Here is a 24,268-nt window from a genome sequence, read left to right as displayed (position 1 = left end):
AAAGGCTTTGGACGTGATTGTATTCGGAAGGAGGCCTAATCACCCTTGGGAATACAAGAGGATTGTGAGAATCTTAGATAAACACACTAGATACCTTTTAAGTTTTTATTTTTACATTCAGATATTCTTAGATAGTCTTTCTCTGTTCTTTGATTTGTCTCAACTATTAGATCAACAGCCTTCTTTTTAGTTTATCTTCTTGTTTGTAAAGGGAGATTAATGTCATTCAGTGAAGTTTCTGTGATTTCTGGAGAGCTAATTCACCTAATCCAGCAACTGAGGCCTCACGTTCTGAGTGCAGGGTTGTTAAAATGGCCCCCATCTGAGATCAGCCCCAGGGAAAGCAATAACTGTGTTCAAGCTACATTTAATATCAGTGGTAGAGACAGAATCCAAAGACACCTGGAAATGTGTCCTCTGTGTGGAATTTTGTTCATTAGACCTTATTGAGTATCTTCTATACCCTGGCATTGTCCTTCAGAGTGGGGAGACAGTCACCTAACCTAAGATTATAACATAAACGTATCCTCTCATTGCCACGTGCATAGAGTGCTCAGGGGGTACCAGGGAGACTGGGGGAAAGTCAGGAATGACTCTCCAGAGGGGAAGTTTTGAGCTGGGTCTCAAAGGATGAGAAGCCTCCTGGGCTAGTTCAGATTCTCCCAGAACATGTAGAATGAATATGGAGGAGATTTGTTCTATAAATTGGGTGTGACTCACTAAATAGTTTGAAACAAAAAGTCTTTCCTGGTCTGCTCTCAGTACCTTTTGGTTGCTCTTTTTACTAAGAGCTAAGAACAATTCAAATAAGTCTTAAGAAAAATCTGCCTTAGCCTGGGTGTCCTAGAAGGCAGAGGTTGAGGCAAGTTTGCATGCTGAAGATTTATTGGGACATGCACTCCTAAGGCAGGAAGACTGAGGGAGGAAGTGAGGTAAGGCAGTGAAGGAGAGAAAGCAAATACATGGTACATTACAAAGCTAGTAACAGCTTCAAAAGAAATCAAAGCCAATTTTTAGTTAGTTGGGGATGGGACATTTTCTAGATGGTTCCTGAAGAACAGAAAAGCTAAGTGAAATCTCTTAGTGCCTTTGTAGAGTGTGCAGTGAAGTGGGTTATGCTGCAGAACCAATGAGAGAAAAGCTTCAGAGACATGCTGGGCCTTTGCAGACTACACTGAAGAGGGGACAGGGCAGAGAGCCACCTTTTGAAGGGTGGACAGCCAGGACAGAACTTCAGAGAGAATCTTCAGCAATCAGCAGGTTATAAACCTGTTAGAAAATTGATAACTCAGCTATATAACCAGAAACCCATAATCTTCCTTTGCTCATATCTCTGTTTCAGAGAACTCCTCATCCCACCCTCAAAACATTTGCAGCTGGTGGGAAATTGAATTCAACTTAAGGTGAAACAAAGCCAGGTCCAGCTCAGCAACAGATTAGATTGGCTCCATGCCCTGCACTGACAGCCAGGCACAAATGGGGATGCGCTCTTCAGTGTGTGTGTGTATGTGCAAATATTATACTTTTGTCTCAGTAGTTCTTTACATAAATTGTTCAGCATACCACTACCTTTGTAAAGAACACCTACAAAAACCCTGCAGATAACCTCATACTTACTGTTGAAATACTGAATGTTTGTCCCCTAAGATTGGGAACAAGGCAAGGATGTCTGCTCTCACCTCTCTTATTCAGCATAGTGCTGGAAAATCTACCTAGTGCAATAAGGCAAGAAAAGGAAATAAAAGGTATACAGATTAGAAAGGAAGAAATAAAATGGTTCCTACTATAGATGACATGATTGTCTTGGTGGATATCAAGGAATCTATTTTTTAAAAAATCAGAAAACCATATAACTAATATGTGAGCTCAGCAAGGTCACTGGATACAAGATAGACATACAAAAATCAATTTTAGCAATGAACACATGGATACCACAATTAAATATACAATACTATTTAGAATCACTCAAAAAATTAAATACTGAAGCTGAAATTACAATATGCTTATAAAAGAAATTAATGAAGATCCAAATAATTGGGAAGACATACAGTGTTCATGGATTGGAAGTCTCCACATAGTAAAGATGTAAACTGTCCCCAAATTAATATTTAGGTTTAATGTAATTCCTACCAAAATCTTAGTAAGATTTTTTGTTTATATCTATGTCTATAGAATTTATAAATATACATATGGAATGGAGGACATACAAATTGTAAATAAGCACATGAAAAGATGTTCAGCATTATTAACCATTAAGAAAATGCAAATTAAAACCATGATAAGGGAATTCCTTGGCAGTCCAGTGGTTAAGACTTTGCCTTCCAATGGCAGGGGGGTGCAGGTTTGATTCCTGGTCAGGAACCTAATATCCCACATGCCTGGCAGCCAAACAACCAAAACATAAAAGAGAAGCAATATTGCAACAAATTCAATAAAGACTTTATAAATGGTCCACATCAAAAAAAAAATCTTAAAACCATGATAAGATATCATCACACACATATAAGAATGGCTAAAATAAAAAATAGCAAAAACACCAAATGTTGACCAGAATGTGGAAAAAATGGATCACTCAGACATTGTTGTTGGAAATGTAAAATGGCCATCACTCTGGAAAACAGTTTGGCAATGTCTTAAAAAACTAAACGTGCACCTGCCATAAAACTCAGCAATTACATTTCTAGGAATTTATTCTAGAAAAATAAAAACTTATGTTCATGCCCAAACCTGTACAAAAATGTTTATGGAAGCTTTATGTATAATAGCCAAAAAGTAGAAACAAATATGATGTCCTTCAATAATAAATGTTTAAACAAACTGTGATACAATACATCCATACCAGGGAAAGCTACTCAGCAATAAAAAATAAATGAGCTACTGATACAAGTGACAACATGGATGAATTTCCAGAGAATTATGTGGAGTGAAGAAAAGCCAATCTGGAGGAGAGTCCTTCAAGATGGCAGAGGAGTGGGACGTGAAGATCACCTTCCTCTCCACAAGTACATCAAAACTACATCTACATGTGGAACAACTCCTACAGAACACCTACTGCACGCTGGCAGAAGACCTCAGACTTCCCAAAAGACACCCTCAGGTGACCTACAGGCTGAGGTGGGGCCAAGTCCAATGCTGAGCCCCAGGAACTCTGCAAACAAAAGAAGAGAAAGGGGCATTTCTCCCAGTAGCCTCAGGAGCAGCGGATTAACTCTTCACAGTCAACTTGATGTACCCTGCATCTGTGGAATACCTGAATAGACAACGAATCATCCCAAAATTGAGGTGGTGGACTTTGGGAGCAACTGTAGACTTGGGGTTTACTTTCTGCATCTAACTTGTTCCTGGTTTTATGTTTATCTTAGTTTAGTATATAGAGCTTATTACCATTGGTAGATTTGTTTATTGATTTGGTTGCTCCCTTCCTTTATATAAATATATATGTCTTTTTTCCTTTTTCTCTTTTTGTGAGTGTGTATGCTTCTTTCTGTGATTTTGTCTATATAGCTTTGCTTTTGTCATTTGTCCTAGGATTCTGACTGTCCTTTTTTGTTTTTGTTTTTTTTAGTATAGTTTTTAGTGCTTGTTATCATTGATGGATTTGTTTTTTGGTTTGGTTGCTTTCTTATTTCCTTCTCTCTTTCTTTAAATTACTTTTGATAATTATTTACTTTTTGATAATTTTTTTATTTTAATAACATTCTTTTCCTCCCTTCCCTCCTTCCTTCCTTCCTTTCTTTTTTCTTTCTTCCTTTCTCTCTTTCTTTCTTTTTCTTTCTTCTTTCTTTCTTTCCTTTTTTCTTTCTTTTTTTCCCTTTTCTTCTGAGCTGAGTGGCTGACAGAGTCTTGGTGCTCGGGCTGGGTGTCAGACCTGAGCCTCAGAGGAGGGAGAGCTGAGTACAGGACATTGGTCCACCAGAGACCTCCCAGCCCCATGTAATATCAAATGGTGAAAACTCTCCCAGAGACCTCTATCTCAACGCTAAGACCCAGCTCCACTCAATGACAAGCAAGCTACAGTGCTGGACACCCTATGGCAAACAACTAGAAAGACAGGAACATAAGCCCACCCATTAGCAGAGAGGCTGCCTAAAATCATAATAAGTTCAGAGACACCCCAAAACACATGACTGGATGTGGTCCTTCCCGCCAGAAAGAGAAGATCCAGCCTCATCCACCAGAACACAGGCACCAGTCCCCACCATCAGGAAGCCTACAGAACACACTGAATCCACCTTACTCACTGAGAGCAGACACCAAAAACAACAGGAACTACAAACAGGAAGCCTGTGAAAAGGAGACCCCAAATACAATAAGTTAAGCAAAATGAGAAGACAGAGAAATACACAGCAGATGAAGGAGCAAGGCAAAAACCTTACCAGACCAAACAAATGAAGAGGAAATAGGCAGTCTACCTGAAAAAGAATTCAGAGTAATGAGATTAAAGATTATCCCAAATCTTGGAAATAGAATGGAGAAAATACAATAAACTTTTAACAAGGACCTAGAAGAACTAAAGAGCAAACAAACAATGATGAACAACATAATAAATGAAATTTAAAATTCTCTAGAAGGAATTAATAGCAGAATAACTGAGGCAGAAGAATGGATAAGTGACCTGGAATATAAAATAGTGGAAATAACTACTGCAGAGCAGAATATAGAAAAAACAATGAAAAGAACTGAAGACAGTCTCAGAGACCTCTGGGACAACATTAAACACACCAACATTCAAACTATAGGGGTTCCAGAAGAAGAAGAGAAAGAAAACGGGACTGAGAAAATATTTGAAGAGATTATAGCTGAAAAATTCCCTAATATGGGTAAGGAAATAGTCAATCAAGTCCAGGAAGTGCACAGAGTCCCATACAGGATAAATCCAAGGAGACACATGACTAGACATATACTAATCAAACTATCAAAAATTAAATAAGAGAAAAAATATTAAAAGCACCAAGGGAAAAGCAACAATTAACAAACAAGAGAAAGCCCTTAAGGTTAAAAGCTGATCTTTCAGTAGAAACTCTGCAAGCCAGAAGGGATTGGCAGGACATATTTAAAGTGATGACAGGGAGAAACCTGCAACCAATATTACTCTATCCAGCAAGGATCTCATCCCGATTTGATGGAGAAATTAAAACCTTTACAGAAAAGAAAAAGCTAAGAGAATTCAGCACCACCAAACCAGCTTTACAACAAATGCTAAAGGAACTTCTTTAGGCAGGAAACACAAGAGAAGGAAAAGACCTACAATAACAAACCCCAAACAATTAAGAAAATGGTAATAGGAACATACATATTGATAACTACCTTAGAGGTAAATGGAATAAATGTTCCAACCAAAAGATGTAGACTGGATGAATGGATACAAAGACAAGACCCATATATATGCTGCCTACCAGAGACATACTTCAGACCTAGGGACACATACAGACCAAAAGTGAGGGGATGGAAAGAGATATTCCATGCAAATGGAAATCAAAAGAAAGCTGGAGGGCTTCCCTGGTGGCACAGTGGTTGAGAGTCCGCCTGCTGATGCAGGGGACACGGGTTCATGTCCCAGTCTGGGACGATCCCACATGCTGTGGAGCGGCTGGGCCTGTGAGCCATGACTGCTGAGTCTGCGTGTCTGGAGCCTGTGCTCCACAAAGGGAGAGGCCACAACAGTGAGAGGCCCACATACCGAAAAAAAAAAAAAAAAAGAAAGCTGGAGTAGCAATTCTCATATCAGACAAAATACACTTTAAAATAAAGACTATTACAAGAGACTTAGAAGGACATTACATAATGATCAAAAGATCAGTCCAAGAAAAAGATACAACAATTGTAAATATTTATGCACCCAACATAGGAGCACCTCAATACATAAGGCAAATACTAACAGCCAAAAAAGGGGAAATCGACAGTAACATAATCATAGTAGGGGACTTTAACACCCCACTTTCACCAATGGACAGATCATCCAAAATGAAAATAAATAAGGAAAAAAACCTTAAAATGCTATATTAAACAAGACAGACTTAATTGATATTTATAGGACATTCCATCCATAAACAAGAGAATACACTTTCTTCTCAAGTGCTCCTCGAATATTCTCCAGGATAGATCATATCTTGGGTCACAAATTAAACTTTGGTAAATTTAAGAAAATTGAAATCATATCAAGTATCTTTTCCAACCACAACACTATGAGACTAGATATTAATTACAGGAAAAAATCTGTAAAAAATACAAACAAATGGAGGGTAAACAATACACTACTAAACCAAGAGATAATTAAAGAAGTCAAAGAGGAAATAAAAAAATACCTAGAAACAAATGACAATGAATACAAGATGACCCAACACCTATGGGATGCAGCAGAAGCAGTTATAACAGGGAAGTTAATAGCAATGCAATCCTACCTCAGGAAACAAGAAACATCTCAAATAAACAACCTAACCTTACACCTAAAGCAATTAGAGAAAGAAGAACAAAAACCTCAAAAGTCAACAGAAGGCAAGAAATCATAGATATCAGATCAGAAATAAATGAAAAAGAAATGAAAAAAACAATAGCAAAGATCAATAAAACTAAAAGTTGATTCTTTGAGAAAATAAACAAAATTGATAAAACATTAGCAAGACTCCTCAAGAAATAAAAGAAGACTCAAATCAATAGAATTAGAAATGAAAAAGGAGAAGTAACAAATGACACTGCAGAAATACAAAGGATCATGAGAGATTACGACAAGCACCTATATGCCAAAAAAATGGACAACCTGGAAGAAATGGACAAATGCTTAGAAAAGCACAACCTTCTGAGACTGAACCAGGAAGAAATAAAAAATATAAACAAACCAATCACAAGCACTGAAATTCAGACTGTGATTAAAAATCTTCCAACCAACGAAAGCCCAGGACCAGATGGCTTCACAGGCGAATTCTAAAAAACATTTAGAGAGAGCTAACACCTATCCTTCTCAAACTCTTCCAAAATATAGCAGAGGGAGGAACACTCCCAAACCCATTCCATTAGGCCACCATCACCCTAATACCAAAACCAGACAAAGATGTCACAAAAAAAGAAAACTACAAGCCAATATCACTGATGAACATAGATGCAAAAATCCTCAACAAAATACTAGCAAACAGAATCCAACAACACATTAAATGGATCATACACCATGATCAAGTAGGGTTTATCCCAGGAATGCAAGGATTCTTCAATATAAGCAAATCAATCAATGTGATACACCATATTAGCAAATTGAAGGAGAAAAATTATATGATCATCACAATAGATGCAGAAAAACCTTTTGACATACTTCAACACCCATTTATGATAAAAGAAAAAAAACCCTCCAAAACATAGGCATAGAGGGAACTTACCTCAACGTAAGGAAGGCCATATATGACAAACCCACAGCCAACATTGTGCTCAGTGGTGAAAAACTGAAACCATTTCCCCCTAGAGCAGGAAAAAATCCAATGCTGCCCACTCTCACCACTATTATTCAACATAGTTTTGAAAGTTTTAGCCACAGCAATCAGAGAAGAAAAAGAAATAAAATGAATCCAAATTGGAAAAGAAGTAAAATCGTCACTGTTTGCAGTTGACATGATACTATACATAGAAAATCCTAAAGATGCTACCAGAAAACTACTAGAGCTAATCAATGAATTTGGCAAAGCAACTGGATACAACATTAATGCACAGAAGTCTCTTGCGTTCCTATACACTAATGATGAAAAATCTGAAAGAGAAATTACAGAAACACTCCCATTTACCATTGCAACAAAAAGAATAAAATACCTAGGAATAAACCTACCTAAGGAGACAAAAGACCTGTATGCAGAAAATTATAAGACACTGATGAAAGAAATTAAAGATGATACAAATAGATGGAGAGATATACCATGTTCTTGGATTGGAAGAATCAACATTGTGAAAATGACTATACTGCCCAAAGCAATCTACAGATTCAATGCCATCCCTATCAAACTACCAATGGCATTTTTCACAGAACTAGAACAAAAAATTTCACAATTTGTATGGAAACATCAAAGACCCTGCATAGCCAAAGCAATCTTGAGAAAGAAAAGAGGAGCTGGAGTAATCAGGCTCCCTGACTTCAGACTATACTACAAAGCTACAGTAATCAAGACAGTATGGTACTGGCACAAAAACAGAAATATAGATCAATGGAGCAGGATAGAAAGCTCAGAGATAAACTCACACACATATGATCACCTTATCTATGATAAAGAAGGCAAGAATATACAATGGAGAAGAGACAGCCTCTTCAATAAGTGGTGCTGGGAAAACTGGACAGCTACAGGTAAAAGAATGAAATTAGAACACTCCCTAACACCATACACAAAAATAAACTCAAAATGGATTAATGACCTAAATGTAAGGGCAGACACTATAAAACTCTTAGAGGAAAAAATAGGCACTACACTCTCTTACATAAATCACAGCAAGATCCTTTTGATCCACCTCCTAGAGAAATGGAAATAAAAACAAAAATAAACAAATGGGACCTAATGAAACTTAAAGGCTTTTGCACTGCAAAGGAAACCATAAATAAGATGAAGAGACAAGCCTCAGAATGGGAAAAAATATTTGCAAATGAAGCAACTGGCCAAGGATTAATCTCCAAAATATAGGAGCAGCTCATGCAGCTCAATATCAAAAAAACAAACAACCCAATCCAAAAATGGGCAGAAGACCTAGATAGACTTTTCCCCAAAGAAGATATACATGTTGCCAAAAAACACATGAAAGGATGCTCAACATCACTAATCATTAGAGAAATGCAAATCAAAACTACAATGAGGTATCACCTCACACCAGTCAGAATGGCCATCATCAAAAAAATCTACGAACCATAAATGCTGGAGAGGGTGGGAGAAAACGGAACCCTCTTTCACTGTTGGTGGGAAAGTAAATTGATATAGCCTCTATGGAGAACAGTACGGAAGTTCCTTAGAAAACTAAAAATAGAACTACCATATGACCCAGCAATCCCACTACTGGGCATATACCCTGAGAAAACCATAATTCAAAAAGAATCATGTACCACAATGTTCACTGCAGCACTATTTACAGTAGCCAGGACATGGAAGCAACCTAAGTGTCCATCAACAGATGAATGACTAAAGAAGATGTGGCACATATATACAATGGACTATTACTCAGCCGTAAAAAGAAATTAAATTGAGTTATTTGTAGTGAGGTGGATGGACCTAGAGTCTGTCATACAGAGTGAAGTAAGTCAGATAGAGAAAATCAAATACCATATGCTAAAACATATACATGGAATCTAAAACAAAAAAAAGGCTCTGAAGAACGTAGGTGCAGGACAGGAGTAATGATACAGACATAGAGGATAGACTTGAGGACCCAGGGAGGGGGAAGGGTAAGCTGGGATAAAGTGAGAGAGTGGCATTGACATGTATACACTACCAAATATAAAATAGATAGCTAGTGGGAAGCAGCTGCATAGCACAGAGAGATCAGCTCTGTGCTTTGTGACCACCTAGAGGAGTGGGATAGGGAGGGTAGTAGGGAGAGGCAAGAGGAAATGGGGATACATGCATACCTATGGTTGATTCACTTTGTTATACAGCAGAACATTGTAAAGCATTTATACTCCAATAAGGATGTTAAAAAATAAAATAAAATAAAATGAGGAAGGTACATTTATAAACAAACAAAAAAAGAAACTCAATATCAAAAAAACAACCCAGGGGACTTTCCTGGTGGTCCAGTGGTTAAGAATTCGCCTTCCAATGCAGGGGATGTGGGTTCAATCCCTGGTCAGGGAACTAAGATCACACATGCTGGGAGGCAACTGAGCCCGTGGGCCACAACTAGAGAGAAGCCTGCACTCCACAACTAGAGAAAAGCCCAGGCACCGCAACAAAGAGCCTGCATGCCACAACAAAAGATCCCACGTGCTGCAACTAAGACCTGATGCAGCCTAAATAAATAAATAACAAAAAAAACCCCAACCCAATCAAAAATGGGCTGAAAACCTAAATAGACATTTCTCCTAAATAGACATGGTCTCCAATACAGATGACCAATGAACACATGAAAAGATGTCCAATATTGCTAATTTTTAGAGAAATACAAATCAAAACCACAATGAAATATCTCCTCACACTAGTCAGAATGGCTATCATCAAAAAGTCTACAAATAATAAATGCTGGGAAGGGTGTGGAGAAAAGTAACCCTCCTACACTGTTGGTGGGAGTGTAAATTGGTACAGTCAGTATGGAAAACTGTATCAATATTCCTTTAAAAACTAAAAGTAAAGCTACCATATGATACAGCAATTGCACCCCTAGAATCTATATATAGAATATATCCAGAAAAGATGAAAACTGTAATTCAAAAAGATACATGCACCACAATGTTCATAGAAGCACTATTTACAATAGCTAAGACATGGATGTGATATATATACATATAATGGTATATTACTCAGCTCTAAAAAAGAATGAAATATTGCCATTTGCAGCAACATGGATGGACCTAGAGAATATCATATTAAGTTAGACAGAGAAATACAAATATTATTTGATATCACTTATATGTTGAATCTAGAAAATAATATAAAATGAATGTATATACAAAAAATAGACTCACACAAAAAAAAAACATAGAAAACAAACTTATGGTTAAAGGGGAAAGGGAGGAAGTATAAATTAGGAGTATGGGATTAATAGACACAAACTACTATACATAAAATAGATAAGCAACAAGGGTTTATAACACAGGCAAAAATATTCAATATCCTGTAATAACCTATAATGGAAAAACATCTGAAAAAATATAACTAAATCACTTTGCCATACACATGAAACTAACACAGTATTGTAAATAAACTATACTTCAGTAAAATTAAAAATAAAATAATAAAAATGATAATGAGTACCAAGAAAAGAAAAGAAAAGAAAAAAATACTCCTTTTTTCCCAGTTAAAATGGCAGGCAGGTATTGCTGAGACCAATAGTATCTCATCATGCTGCAGTGGGTATGAATTCCTCATTGGCAATGGACCACTTGCCAGAAAACGAAAGGCCCTTTCAATTTCATGTTTCACATTGCCAGGGTGAACTGGCTCAGCAGGTTAATTTGTTCCTGAGCACTTCTGGATTCAGCGAAAGGAATGGGGAGATCTTCAAGGATCAGAGTGAGGGAAGGGGTAGCAGCTGGTCCCCCTGGCTGTGTGATGACTTGGGCGGGGTGAGAGGGCTGTGTGGGGACAAAAAGGTAAAGTCAGGAGCTTTGTGGCTCAAACTCTTTCCCTGGAGAGTGAATGAGGCAGAGACATGAGCAAAGGCTAAGCTGACTTCTCTCATGTACGGCCCTTGCTCAGCCTTTGCTCATTTGATTTCTATCCACTTTTTCAGGAAAGTAGAATGGATGGCACTGTGGGGACTACTATTCCGCTTAAACTCTCTCTGCATAGCCTGACCTCCTTCCCCCAGATCCGCTTTTCAGTCATCCCTTTGCATGAGGTCTTTTGGTTTCCTGAAGGCCTTGTAACATGGGAAGCAGAACATTAACTTACTAAGTCTCACTGAGCTCTGTTTCTTTTAAGAATGCTTTCAGCTACAGGTAAGAGAAACCTGATTAACAGAGGCTTACACGTTCAGGGAAATCATCTCTTCTCATATAACAAGAAGCTGAGGGTCAGAGGGCTGGCAAGCATCAGCTTGATGTCTTGTAATATTAGAAGCAGGTCTCCACAATTCTCTTGGCCTATCCCTCTCATCACAGATGTTTCATGGCTGCATCCAAAGCAGAAAGCATGGAGTAGAACTGGTACCAATACATTTTTATCACGAGGACAAAAGCTATGCCAAAAGGCTCACAAAAAGGTTGCCCCATGGCTTATTGGTCAGCCAAATGAGACAAGCAGAGTGGATAAGGTACCTAAGCAGGTGGGGTACAGGGAAGCCACAGAGAAGAAGTCTAGCCAGCCAGCACGTCCTACACAAACATTGGAAAAAGATTGTGTCAGCTGTCATAGTGGAAAGAATGCTAGATTTGGATTCAGAAGACCTTGATCAATATCTCAAATCTGCTAAGCTTTGTAACCATGAGCAAACCACTGAACATTTCTATTATATTGATTAGGATGGTTTGGGTTATAAGGAAAGGAAGATACAAAACAAGATGGTGTCAGCAACAGGAAGAGTATCTCCTGTGACAGGCAGTCAGTGGTGGAGCAAGTCTAGAGGTGTCTCAGGGCTTCTTGGTGTCTCCATCTACATGCTCTGCCACCCATCAACGACACTTAGAGCTGGCCCCACACTCGGGCTGGAAACAGCTCCAGGAATCTCATCACCACACAACAATGGATGGTACCCAGAAAAAGTAGCAGGACTACTCTCTTTTGTAAAGTTTTTTCTCAAAATAAGGGAAATCATTACCAGAATTGCCCTCTCCCCCAAGAAGACACCTTACAATGTCTCCTTGACATCAAATAGCTTTGGCTGGCCCACTCATGTTGGTCACTGGCAAGGGGCAGGAATCCATCTGACTGTCCCTGCCCCGTCATCGGTGGGGAGGAGATATAGGGGAGTCAGCTACCTCTGTGTTAAATGACAAATTTCCCATGGCATCTCACAGGATAGTCCTGAGGTTCACTTAAGATTATGAATGTGAGCGTACCATTCAGATGTCAATGGTTGTTTCAGTAGTTTAATAAGATGCTAGCAGGCTTTTGATAGTTCCCCACATGGCATGGGTTCCATGTGGTAGGGAGAAAGAAGTCCTAGGTGTCACTACTCTGGCTCAGGCCACCTGGCCAGTTTCCATTTACAGAGGTGTGAATTAGAAGTTGGGCTGTGCACACAAAGAGCTGCTGCCTGTCTAGGCATGTCTGGGTAATCCTACATGAAAACTAATGTATGGATCTAGAGGCAGAACAAGAACACTTTCCAAAACTATTCTCTGCCGTGCTCTTGATGACCATTTTAAATGTTCATAAAGAACCTTCAATCTAATGTCCTATGTCAACCAATCCAATCTGAGGTAAATAAACCATGCTCTCAGACCAGTGGTAATGTTTCATTTGACAGAAAACATAAAAATTAATTTTATGCACTGGAATTCCCTTTGGAAAGTATTAATAGAACTACCTGCCACTCAGGATATGAACTTGACCTAAAGGAAGCAACCGATTTTAATGTAGCCGTGTGCTGCCTGGATTACCCACAATCTCTAGACAACTTTGTCAAGGACACCATGCATACTTGGACCTAAAGCATTCTTCATTTTTGTTTGTTTTCTGTGTCCCACAGTAGATATTTAAATTATTTTTAGTTTGTTTTTATCCAAATAATACGTGAATTTGGCAACAAGTAAAATAAAACAGCTCAGATTTGTCAAGGAAATTAACAACCACAATGTGTTCTACAAGCAACAGAAACTACTGGCTTGGTCATAGGTTCACTCCAGCTGGGAAAACCCATCAGCAACATTCATGCTACCCTGACTATGTAAATGCCACACTGCAGGGCCAAGATGTGCACCAGGATCAAGGTCCAATCAAGTCTTCTTTCTTTAAGCAGATGTTTCATCATCTGCTTAAAATCATGTCATTTTAATTTACTTCAAATTTGGTGACAAATTTCATACCATTTTTGTTGAACCTAGTATTTCTAGTTACTTGTTTTCAACGTAAAGAGAGTAAGGAGGAGAAACTCTGGAGCTGAACTGCAGGAATTTGATTCCCAGCTGTGGGATTTTCTAGTTGTATGACTCTGGGAAAGTTTCTAAGGCTCGCTGGGGTTCTAAAATTTCATAAAGATGGCATTAGGTATGTATTTACTCATGTGCTGCTTCTACTCTGCAGAATCCACTTCTATCATTTCTTTGATAAATTCCTCCCTTCCATTTCATTCTGTCCTTTCTGAGATTTTTCTAGTAGTTGAATTTGGGGTTTCCCATATTGAACTTGTGTATATTATTTTTCCTCTGCATTTTCTTCTTTGACTTTTGCCTCCAGACTTGGGGATGTTTCCTCAACTTTATTTTTCAGTCAACCTGTCTATCTATATACATTTATTTAGTTTAGTAATTACGGATTTAGTCATGAGAACATTTTTCCCTCTGGTTTCCCTTTTTTATTACTTTAATTAAGCTTTTACTTTGAGATAGTTGTATATTCACATGCAGTTGTAAGGAATGCTATGAAGAGATCCTATGTACCATTTATCCAGTTTCCCTCAATGGTAATATATTGTGAAACTATACTACAATATCACAGTCAGGATATTGACATTGAAGCAGTCAAGACACAAAACATTTTCATCACTAAAAAAAATCCCTCACATTGCCCTTTTATAACCACACCCACTTCCTTCCATCCTCACCCCCTACTTAACCCTTGGCAACCACTTACCTATTCTACATTTCTACAACTTTGTCATTTCAAGTATATTATATATTATTTTTTTTTTTTTTTTTTTTTTTGCGGTACGTGGGCCTCCCACTGCTGTGGCCTCTCCCTTTGTGGAGCACAGGCTCCGGATGTGCAGGCTCAGCGGCCATGGCTCATGGGCCCAGCCGTTCCGCGGCATGTGGGATCTTTCCAGACCGGGGCACGAATCCGTGTCCCCTGCATCGGCAGGCGGACTCTCAACCACTGCGCCACCAGGGAAGCCCCAAGTATATTATATAAATGGAATCTTACAGGGTAGGGTGTAACTTTTGGGATTGGCTTTTGTTTTTCTTTAACATCTTTATTGTAGTATAATTGCTTTACAATTGTTTGTTAGTTTCTGCTGTATAACAAAGTGAATCAGCTGTACATATACATATATCCACATGTCTCCTCCCTCTTGCATATCCCTCACACCCTCCTTATCCCACCCCTCTAGGTTGATACAAAGCACGGAGCTGATCTCCCTGTATTCTGTGGCTGCTTCCCACCTGCTATCTATTTTACATTTGGTAGTGTATATGTGACCATGCCATCTCTCACTTCGTCCCAGCTTACCCTTCCTCCTCCCCGTGCCTTCAAATCCATTCTCTACAGCTGCATTGTTATTCGTGTCCTGCCTCTAGGTTCTTCAGAACCATTTTCTTTTTTGCTTTAGATTCCATATATATGTGTTAGCATACAGTATTTGTCTTTCTCTTTCTGACTTACTTCACTCTGTATGATAGATTCTAGGTCCATCCACCTCACTACAAATAACTCAATTTCATTTCTTTTTATGGCTGAGTAATATTCCATTGTATATATGTGCCACATCTTCTTTATCCATTCATCTGTTGATGGACACTTAGGTTGCTTCTATGTCCTGGATATTGTAAATAGAGCTGCAATGAACATTGTGATACATGACTCTTCTTGAATTATGGTTTTCTCAAGGTATATGCCCAGTAGTGGGATTGCTGGCTTGTATGGTAGTTCTATTTGTAGTTTTTTAAGGAAGCTCCATACTGTTCTCCATAGTGGCTGTACCAATTCACATTCCCACCAGCAGTGCAAGAGTGTTCCCTTTTCTCCACACTCTCTCCAGCATTTATTGTTTGTAGATTTTTTGATGATGGCCATTCTGACTGGTGTGAGGTGATACCTCATTGTAGTTTTGATTTGCATTTCTCTAATGATTAGTGATGTTAGGCATCCTTTCATGTGTTTGTTGGCAATCTGTATATCTTCTTTGGAGAAATGTCTATTTAGGTCTTCTGCCCATTTTTGGATTGGGTTGTTTGTTTTCTTGATAATAAACTACATGAGCTGCTTGTACATTTTGGAGATTAATCCTTTGTCAGTTGCTTTATTTGCAAATATTTTCTCCCATTCTGAGGGTTGTCTCTTCATCTTGTTTATGGTTTCCTTTGCTGTGCAAAAGCTACTAAGATTTATTAGGTCCCATTTGTTTATTTTTGTTTTTATTTCCATTCCTCTAGGAGGTGAGTCAAAAAGGATCTTGCTGTGATTTGTCTTGGAGTGTTCTGCCTATGTTTTCCTCTAAGAGTTTTATAGTGTCTAGCCTTACATTTAGGTCTATAATCCATTTTGAGTTTATTTTTGTGTATGGTGTTAGGGAGTGTTTTAATTTCATTCTTTTACAGGTAGCTGTCCAGTTTTCATAGCACCACTTATTTAAGAGGCTCTCTTTTCTACATTGAATATTATTGCATCCTTTATCAAAGATAAGGTGACCATATGTGCGTGGGTTTATCTCTGGGCTTTCTATCCTGTTTCATTGATCTATATTTCTGTTTTTGTGCCAGTACCATAGTGTCTTGGTTACTGTAGCTTTGTAGAATAGTCTGAAGTCAAGAAGACTGATTCCTCCAGCTCCATTTTTCTTTCTGAAGATTGCTTTGTTTGTGTTTCCAAACAAATTGTGAATTTTTTTGTTCTAGTTCTGTGAAAAATGCCATTTGTAGTTTGATAGGGATTACACTGAATCTGCAGATTGTTTTGGGTAGTAGAGTCATTTTCACAATGTTGATTCTTCCAATCCAAGAACATGGTATATCTCTCCATCTATTTGTATCATCTTTAATTTCTTATATCAGTGTCATAGTTTTCTGCATGCAGGTCTTTTGTCTCCTTAGGTAGAATTATCCTAGGTATTTTATTCTTTTTGTTGCAATGGTAAATGGGAGTGTTTCCTTAATTTCTCTTGGTTTCCGCTTTTTGGCTTTTAATATTTTTTCTTTGTATTTAGTTTCTGTTAGTTTGATTAATATGTGTCTTGTCATGTTCCTCCTTGGTTTTTTCCTGTATAGGACTCTCTTCCTTTCTTGATCTTGGATGACTATTTCCTTTCCCATGTTAGGGAATTTTTTGACTGTAATCTCTTCAATATTTTCTCAGGTCCTTTCTCTTTCTCTTCTTCTTCTGGGACTTATTTGAATGTTGATGCTTTTAATGTTGTGTCCAATGTCTCTGAGACTGTCCTCATTTCTTTTCATTCTTTTTTCTTTATTCTCCTCCATGGCAGTTATTTCCACCGTGCTATCTTCCAGCTCACTTATCCATTCTTCTGCCTCAGTTATTCTGCTATTGATTCCTTCTAGTGTATTTTTCATTTCAGTTATTGTATTGTTCATCTCTGTTTTATTGTTCTTTAGTTCTAGAGCTTGTATGTTGCTTTCTTATTTTAATTTGTTTTTCTGTCTGCTGTTCTGATTGGGCGATTGCCATTATTCTGTCTTCTGGATCACTTATTTGTTCTTCTGCATTATTTAGCCTGCTCTTCATTGCTTCTAGATTGACTTTTATCTTGGCAATTGTGTTGTCTTATTTGAATGTTTCATCTTTATAGTTTCCATTTCCTTGTTGCACTGATTTGCATTTCTATCGATAATCTTTCTTAAGTCTTTTAGCATTTTTATTACCTCCTTTTTGAACTCAGGTTCTAGGAGAATGGAGAGGTCTGTTTCATTGTTTGTTCTTTCAGGGGATTTCTCTTGTTCTTTTATTTATTTATTTGTTTGTTTGTTTATTTTCTTGGCCACACCATGCAGCTTGTGGGATCTTAGTTCGCTGACCAGGGATGAAACGCAGGCCCTCAGCAATGAAAGCACATAGTCCTAACCACTGGACTGCCAGGGAATTCCCTTTTGTTCTTTCAATTGGCAGTAGTTCCTCTACTACTAAGATGAAAATCTTAGTTAATTTTCTTTTTTTCTATGAATTTAGGAGAAATAATTGTATACTCTGGTCTTGATGGGCTTTTTTTAATGAAGGAACATCCCTCTGTAGACTGAGTCCAGTTTTTTGGTGTGAAGCCTGTTTTTGCTATGGATGCCTGCCATGTCTTTCCTCAGAGTCTGCTGGCCCTTATCCACTTGATAAGGGGTGTGATTGGTGTAGTGATGCCCAGAGCCTGCACTGGATGTTCGGTGGGGCCTTCTCTTGGCTGTCACAGCCCTGTCAGGGCAGGATCTGTTTTCCAGTTGTTGGAGTAGAAATCCTGAGGGTAGCATTCTATAAGGCTCTATTGCCCTTAAGTGTGTGCTGTATCCACAAGGAGGTGAGCATTGAAGGAAGTGAAGCCTGTGTGGTCACAGCAGGCCTAAGTGCCACCCATACAGCCATCCACAGTTCTGCCCAGAAGCACTGCAAAGTTGCATCCCTTTCTCTGTTTTGTTCATCCCAGACCTAGTGCTAGGCTGTCACTGGTGACCAGGGTGTTGTGACTACTGGAATTGAGGTGGTTGTGCTGCCCCTGGGACCTAGGCTGCCTCTATGGTAGGGCTCTCCCAGGGCCTGTCTGTCACAGATCTATCTCCCACCTGCATTGTGAAAGGTGAGCAGAACTGGAGTGCTCCCACCAGGAAAGGAACCACTGTGTACTCCTCCCCAGGGGCTGTCCACTGAACATGTGTGGCTCTGTTGTACCACCTACCACCTGGTATGTGCACCAACAAGGTCCACTGCTGCCATACCTGCACCTGGAACTACCAGTGCTGTGGCCAAGCTCACAAAGCCTACCACCACCAGAGCCATGTCCTGGTATGAGCATGTTGACCATGGTGTTCCTAGGGGGACCTGTGCCCTGACCTGCGTGTGCTGATAATCGGGCTCCTTTGGCCAACCTGTACCCAGCTCTGTGTGTGCTAATGATGGGCTCTGAGTTTTGGCCCAGACTACACTCCAGGGCCTCTAGAGCTGGACCAAATCCTCTCCCAAGGTCCCTCTGTTGAAGCCCAAGTTTCAGAGCCTAGCCACTGTGCACTGTATCATCCCTGCTCAGTTCATGTTCTGGGGTGGGAAGTGTCACGATGTAGCAGCTGTCAGCACCAGTCTCTCCACCCTGATTACTAGCAAGCCAGTACACACGCTCTCCTTGCGAGTAGAGTTCAGCCCCCTCCAGTCCATCTATCTGACCTGGCAGACCTCTGCGAAGAAGCAGGGGGTTCCCAGGGAGAGGGACCACCTGTGTGGTCTTTCCTCTTTCACAACTCCCTCCCAGCGGGACCAGTCCCTTCATGATGCCTTTTTCTTTTTCTGTCCTGCTCAGTTACATGTGAATCTTTCTTGCTGCTTTGGTTGTATAAGAGATTTCTGTCAGCTTTCAGTTGGTTTTCTGTGAAATTTGTTATTCATGTAGATGTATTTTTGATGTGTTTGTGGGGGAAGGCGAGTTCCACATCCTCCTACTCTGCCATCTTGATTGGGAGCAAAGGGAGTATGTTTTCAACCACTAATCCCCAACACAAGAGGAAAGTGTTGCCTGTTATTTTTAGAGGCCACCCAGGTTCCTGAATGTGACCCTGAATCATGTGTGAAGTTCTGTTTTGTCCAGAAGCAGAGGTCTCCACGATAAGTTCTGGAGTAGCAGTGTTTGTGGTGGCAGAGCAGATGCTGCCCAGCTACTGATGTGTGTGCTCTGTGATAGAGGTCTGCAGGCAGGGCCCTCTGAGGAACATTGGCTTCCCTGTGGTAGCAGACTTGTCAGACCCTGTGAAATAATACCCAGGCAAGATGACTCTGTGTGGAATCTCTCCAGAGCAAGAGTCAGCTTGTTGGCAGGGTGACTGGATGGGCACATTGGTATGTCAGCACCTAGCTGGGACCAGTGCTGCCATAAAATTTGTACATTGCCACCTGCTTGGAATCCTTCAAATGCTCTGCATGGCTGTCGACAGAAAGGCCTCAGGCTTACATCATGCAGCCTGAGCCCTACCCTCTTTGATCTTCCTCTGGAGTCAGAATGCCTGGTTCGAGTCTTGGGCCCACCCACTTCCTAGCACCAACAAGTCAGCATGTTGCCTCTCTGCACCTCAGTTTCTTCTTGGGGACACGGGGACCTCAATGCTCAGCCCCCTGAATGTTTGCTCTCTGCCTCTCTGATCTCATGCCTACTGCACATCTCCCACGTGGTGTCATGCCTTGTCTCTCCACTAACAGGCTCCCTGTGAGCCCCTGGAGGATGTGAGCTGATTTCCATGGGGAGTGGCTTACTGGGGTTAGAGGGTGAGCCTGCTTAGGGTTGGGCAGTTAGGAAGAAGCTAATGGAAGTCTGGGGTGGGGGGAAAGTGGGAGCAGAGGCAGATCTCAGAATTGAGATGGAAATCCAGACTCAGTTCTTGCCATAACAAATAGACAAACTTTGGGGATATTTTATCTTACAAGTTCTTGCCTTCTCGGTAAGGATGGCTCAGTTGGGTCCCTGCTTAGAGTCTCACAAGGCCATGATCAAGGTGTCTGCAGGATGTGCTCCCTTCTGGTGGCTCTGAGGATGGGTCTGCTTCCAACCTCACTCAGGTTATTGGCAAATCCAGTTCCTTGGAGCTGTAAGACTGAGTCTCTTTTCCCTAGCTGGCTGTGGCCACTCTAAAGTCTGTCCTGTGCAGGCAGCTTGGGTGTTGGCCTGTCACACCCTCCCCTGCTATGGGGCAGCTGTTCCTCTCTCCTTGGTGATGGGCTTGTCCCTCCTGCCCTCCCACCTCCATTGCCCCCTTCCTAAAACTCTGGATGGGTCCGTACACTTTGAACTACACTGAGGAATAGGGGGACTGTCACAAAATGGGGCATCAGAAACACAGTGACCACAAGCAGATTGGGGCTTGGGCTTGGTGGGCTCGGAGCTCTGGGGAGACGCTGGAGGTTTTTATTGAGCTCATAACATCTAAAGTCATATTATTGACATGTCAAATATATTTAATCCTTAGAGAAAGCATGTAAATGGATGTGTCATGCTATTTCAGAAGTTTTCACCAAAACCCCCCTAGTCAAACTTTTACATGGAGTAAAGGCAGGGAGAGTGAGATGAGGCTCTTCATGATGCTTTGCGCTGGCAGCCTGTGGGCCTGGTGCATAATGACTCCTACCGGATTGGATGCCTGTGTGTTTCAGGAGAGTGTAAGGATTGAGTGGAGAGGGGACATGTGTGCAGCTGAGCACTCACACGACACCTGCAAAGGCCTTTCATGGGTAATGGAAGGGGTGCCATGGTCCTCCTCCATGGAGAAACCTCATAGGTCACATGGCTCTGAGGTTATTTATTCCTCACTTCTCTCTGTGCTCAGTGTTGCAGCATGGAGCTCTGGGCCAATGTAGCACTGAAGGGCACAGCTTCCTTGGTCCTTGCCCTCCTGCTCTGCTGTCCAGTCTTAGAAAGACCAGCCCCTCAGGCCCGTGAGGGCTGTTGGAAGCTACAGATTTGTGTCTCACAGTTCATAGTCCTCGGCAATGCACAATGCCAGAACTGAACTAACTTGGCTGAGCCTGGGTCGTGCACCTATCCCCAAACACTGACCTCTGCGGGGGGGGACTGAAAGATGCCAATGGGCTTCACTAAGTAAATTTACCCTTCCCCGAACCCATCTCTCTGTTGGGGGCTGGGTTTGAGTCACATCCTTCACTGTGAGGCCGCACTTGTGTACGTGTATGCACATAGTTTCCCTGCAGATCATGTGTGCTGTCAAAAAGGCCCAACCAAAGAGGCATTTTATTATCATGGTTGTTTACATCCATCTTTCCATCCACACAAAGGATTTGCTGGTAGGTGTCCAGACCTAGAGTCCTAAGGATGGTGGCTCTCATCTGAGATCCTACTGCTCTGAAGACACATGTTCTCTCCTGTGGATGTTGACCCTACTTACATTTTCCTCTGAAAGATATGTCACCACGTCCCACAGTGATTTGCCAATTGTCCTTAACTTTTCCTCTTCCCTATCACATCCAACAGAAGTAGCCCTATTCATAAATGAATTACTATATTTACAAGCAGTGAATTTATTTTCTGTTTGCCAGCAGTAGTTGTATAAAGTATCTGGTTTTGAAAGGTTTAAGATCCTCAGGGCACCAAGAACTAAAACGTAGGAGATCCCATTTCTGTCCCTGGAATCCTCAGGGTAGGTGTACCCTTTCTATAGTTTAGAGTCTATATTTGTAAAGTGACAACCAGAAAGGTGAGGAGAAAGTTTATGAAAATATGTCCATTAGCTTCATGGTTTTTTTTTGTTCCTGCAAATATTTGCACAGCAATCACTTTGGTAGTGAACAGTAAAGTAATCATCAATCAAAAGCCTGTGAGATGATCAAAGTATCATAGAACAAAAGAGAACAGGAGCCTACCACCAAGATAAACTGAGATTTTATTTTACTTTTTGAATTTTTATTCTAGGTAATGGGACACTGATTGGAGCATCAGCAAATGTGGTTTGTTCAGGAATTGCAGAGCAGCATGGATATGGATTTTCTTTCATGGAATTTTTCAGGTACTTTAAAAACTCATTTAAAATTTCTGTTTATATTGTCCCTAAACTTACTTTATTAAAAAATCAGGGCTTCCCTGGTGGCTCAGTGGTTGAGAGTCTGCCTGCTGATGCAGGGGACACGGGTTCATGCCCTGGTCCGGGAAGATCCCACATGCCACGGAGCGGCTGGGCCCGTGAGCCATGGTCGCTGAGCCTGTGCGTCCAGAGCCTGTGCTCCGCAATGGGAGAGGCCACAACAGTGAGAGGCCCGTGTACCGCAAAGAAAAAAAAAAATCAGCCACACATACTGCTAAGCACTAATATAAGCATGTTTTAATAATTAGAGATACATTGATATTTTATGTTGTTGTTCCCTTGAAAATTCCAGTGGGGATTTGTGCCTTGATTGCCCATGATGAGGGTACATAATGAGAGTCTGACATCCCCCTACCGGATTGCCCAGCAAAAAATTTCATGACTGAAGGGACCCAGGAATATTGCAGACTAGGGGCAGCCTGGGAGCAGGCACCTCTCAGGAGGACAGTGCAGAGAGGAGGCCCTGGATGGGGGAGAGCAGCTGATGCCAGCTCCTGCAAAGGAGGACCTGCTCTGAGGGAGCCAGGTCCGCTCTGGGGTCCTGGCCCCTACATGCTTGTGTTCATATGGCACCACTGCATTTTGGATGCAGGAACTGGGCAGAATAGACATTGGTGGTGCCTGTAAAATGGTGCTGTCAAAATGAACTGACATTCATTTGGGGGATACAATGGGGGATATCTAATGGAGGCACACATCCACATCATCTAGGCTGAACCCAACTTTTGATTTCTAGAAATAAAAGACAGTTACCTTTATGGATATATAAAGCTTATGGATTTATAAAGCTTGTATATAAAGTGCATTCTTTTGCAATAACATAATATAATAATAAGTCCAGATCTCACAGTACTATGCAGACACCAGACACCATAATCCACTTCTCTTTGTGTTTCAGGTTGGGCTTCCCAATGATGGTTGTCTCCTGCATGGTTGGGATGTGCTACCTCCTTGTTGCTCATGTCGTTATAGGATGGAATTAGTAGATATACAATGTGTGAAGACTGAGGGAAACTTGACTCATCACCAACATCAGTAGAATACTACCCCAAAACCACTCTTTGGAGAAGAAAAGGTGCTTACCATGGGGGTGCTCTGGAATGGACACCTTTGCTATCCACACTCTTATTTGGGTGAAGCTGGCAAATTGTGGTAAATACAAGATAACTTACACAAGATTCTACCACAGGAAAATATGTATATCTCAAAATACATCTAAGCTATGCTCTGTAGGAAAAGACACAAATTCAATAATTCACTCCAAACGGCTTGTGTTGTTTAAATATCACTTCTCCTGAGGCTATCAATAGTTTTTCTTCATGTAATCACTTTTCATGTTAAAATAATGAGCATTCAAATTGTATACCCTCTTAATGCATACTTTTCTTGGGAAGGGCATACAATTTGTAAGGAAACATTATATGTATTAAAAAAAAATACTGCCCCTTGACAAAGAATTTGTTAGTCTCTTGCTTTTTAGTAGCTTACATTATATAAAATTGCATTTTATTCATTAATGGTTTTCTCTGGAGTTTTTTTTTTTTTTTTTTTTTGCGGTACGCGGGCCTCTCACTGCTGTGGCCTCTCCCGTTGCGGAGCACAGGCTCCGGACGCGCAGGCTCAGCGGCCATGGCTCACGGGCCCAGCTGCTCCGCAGCATGTGGGATCTTCCCGGACTGGGGCACGAACCCGTGTCCCCTGCATCGGCAGGCAGACTCTCAACCACTGCGCCACCAGGGAAGCCCTCTGTGGAGTTTTTAAGTCATCAGTTAAGAGTCCAGATATTTGACTTGCAAAAATCGTACGTGCTTTTTTAAAATAATATTTTAAATATTTACCAACCTGGATAAATAATCTTCAGTTTTGAAAATGGTGTATGCTATTTCTATCAATTACCCCAAAGTGTGGTCAATACATTCAGCTCTACATACCTGCTGGATTTCAGTGGTGCAGTCAACGCTTACTAAATGCTATTCTTTTGTGGAACATTAA

General features: G+C 40.6%; 1 protein-coding gene across 7 annotated transcripts in view; it reads left to right on the top strand.

The window, feature by feature from the left end:
• OCA2 (OCA2 melanosomal transmembrane protein) overlaps window positions 1–23,773 on the top strand; it is a 257,288-nt gene extending 233,515 nt beyond the window's left edge. For all 7 annotated transcript variants that reach the window (XM_030840343.2, XM_060301520.1, XM_030840342.2 and 4 more), the window contains 2 exons: window positions 22,108–22,201; window positions 23,175–23,773. In XM_030840343.2, the coding sequence (XP_030696203.1) occupies window positions 22,108–22,201; window positions 23,175–23,259 (179 nt within the window). In that variant the 3' untranslated portion in view covers window positions 23,260–23,773. The remainder of the gene's footprint in view (window positions 1–22,107; window positions 22,202–23,174) is intronic.
• The last annotated feature ends 495 nt before the right edge of the window (window positions 23,774–24,268 follow it).

The sequence above is a fragment of the Globicephala melas genome, chromosome 7, assembly GCF_963455315.2.
Source record: "Globicephala melas chromosome 7, mGloMel1.2, whole genome shotgun sequence".
In the NCBI taxonomy this organism is placed as follows: domain Eukaryota; kingdom Metazoa; phylum Chordata; class Mammalia; order Artiodactyla; family Delphinidae; genus Globicephala; species Globicephala melas.
The sequence above is the reverse complement of the archived record's forward strand: the minus strand, read 5'-3'. Positions and strand labels throughout refer to the sequence as shown.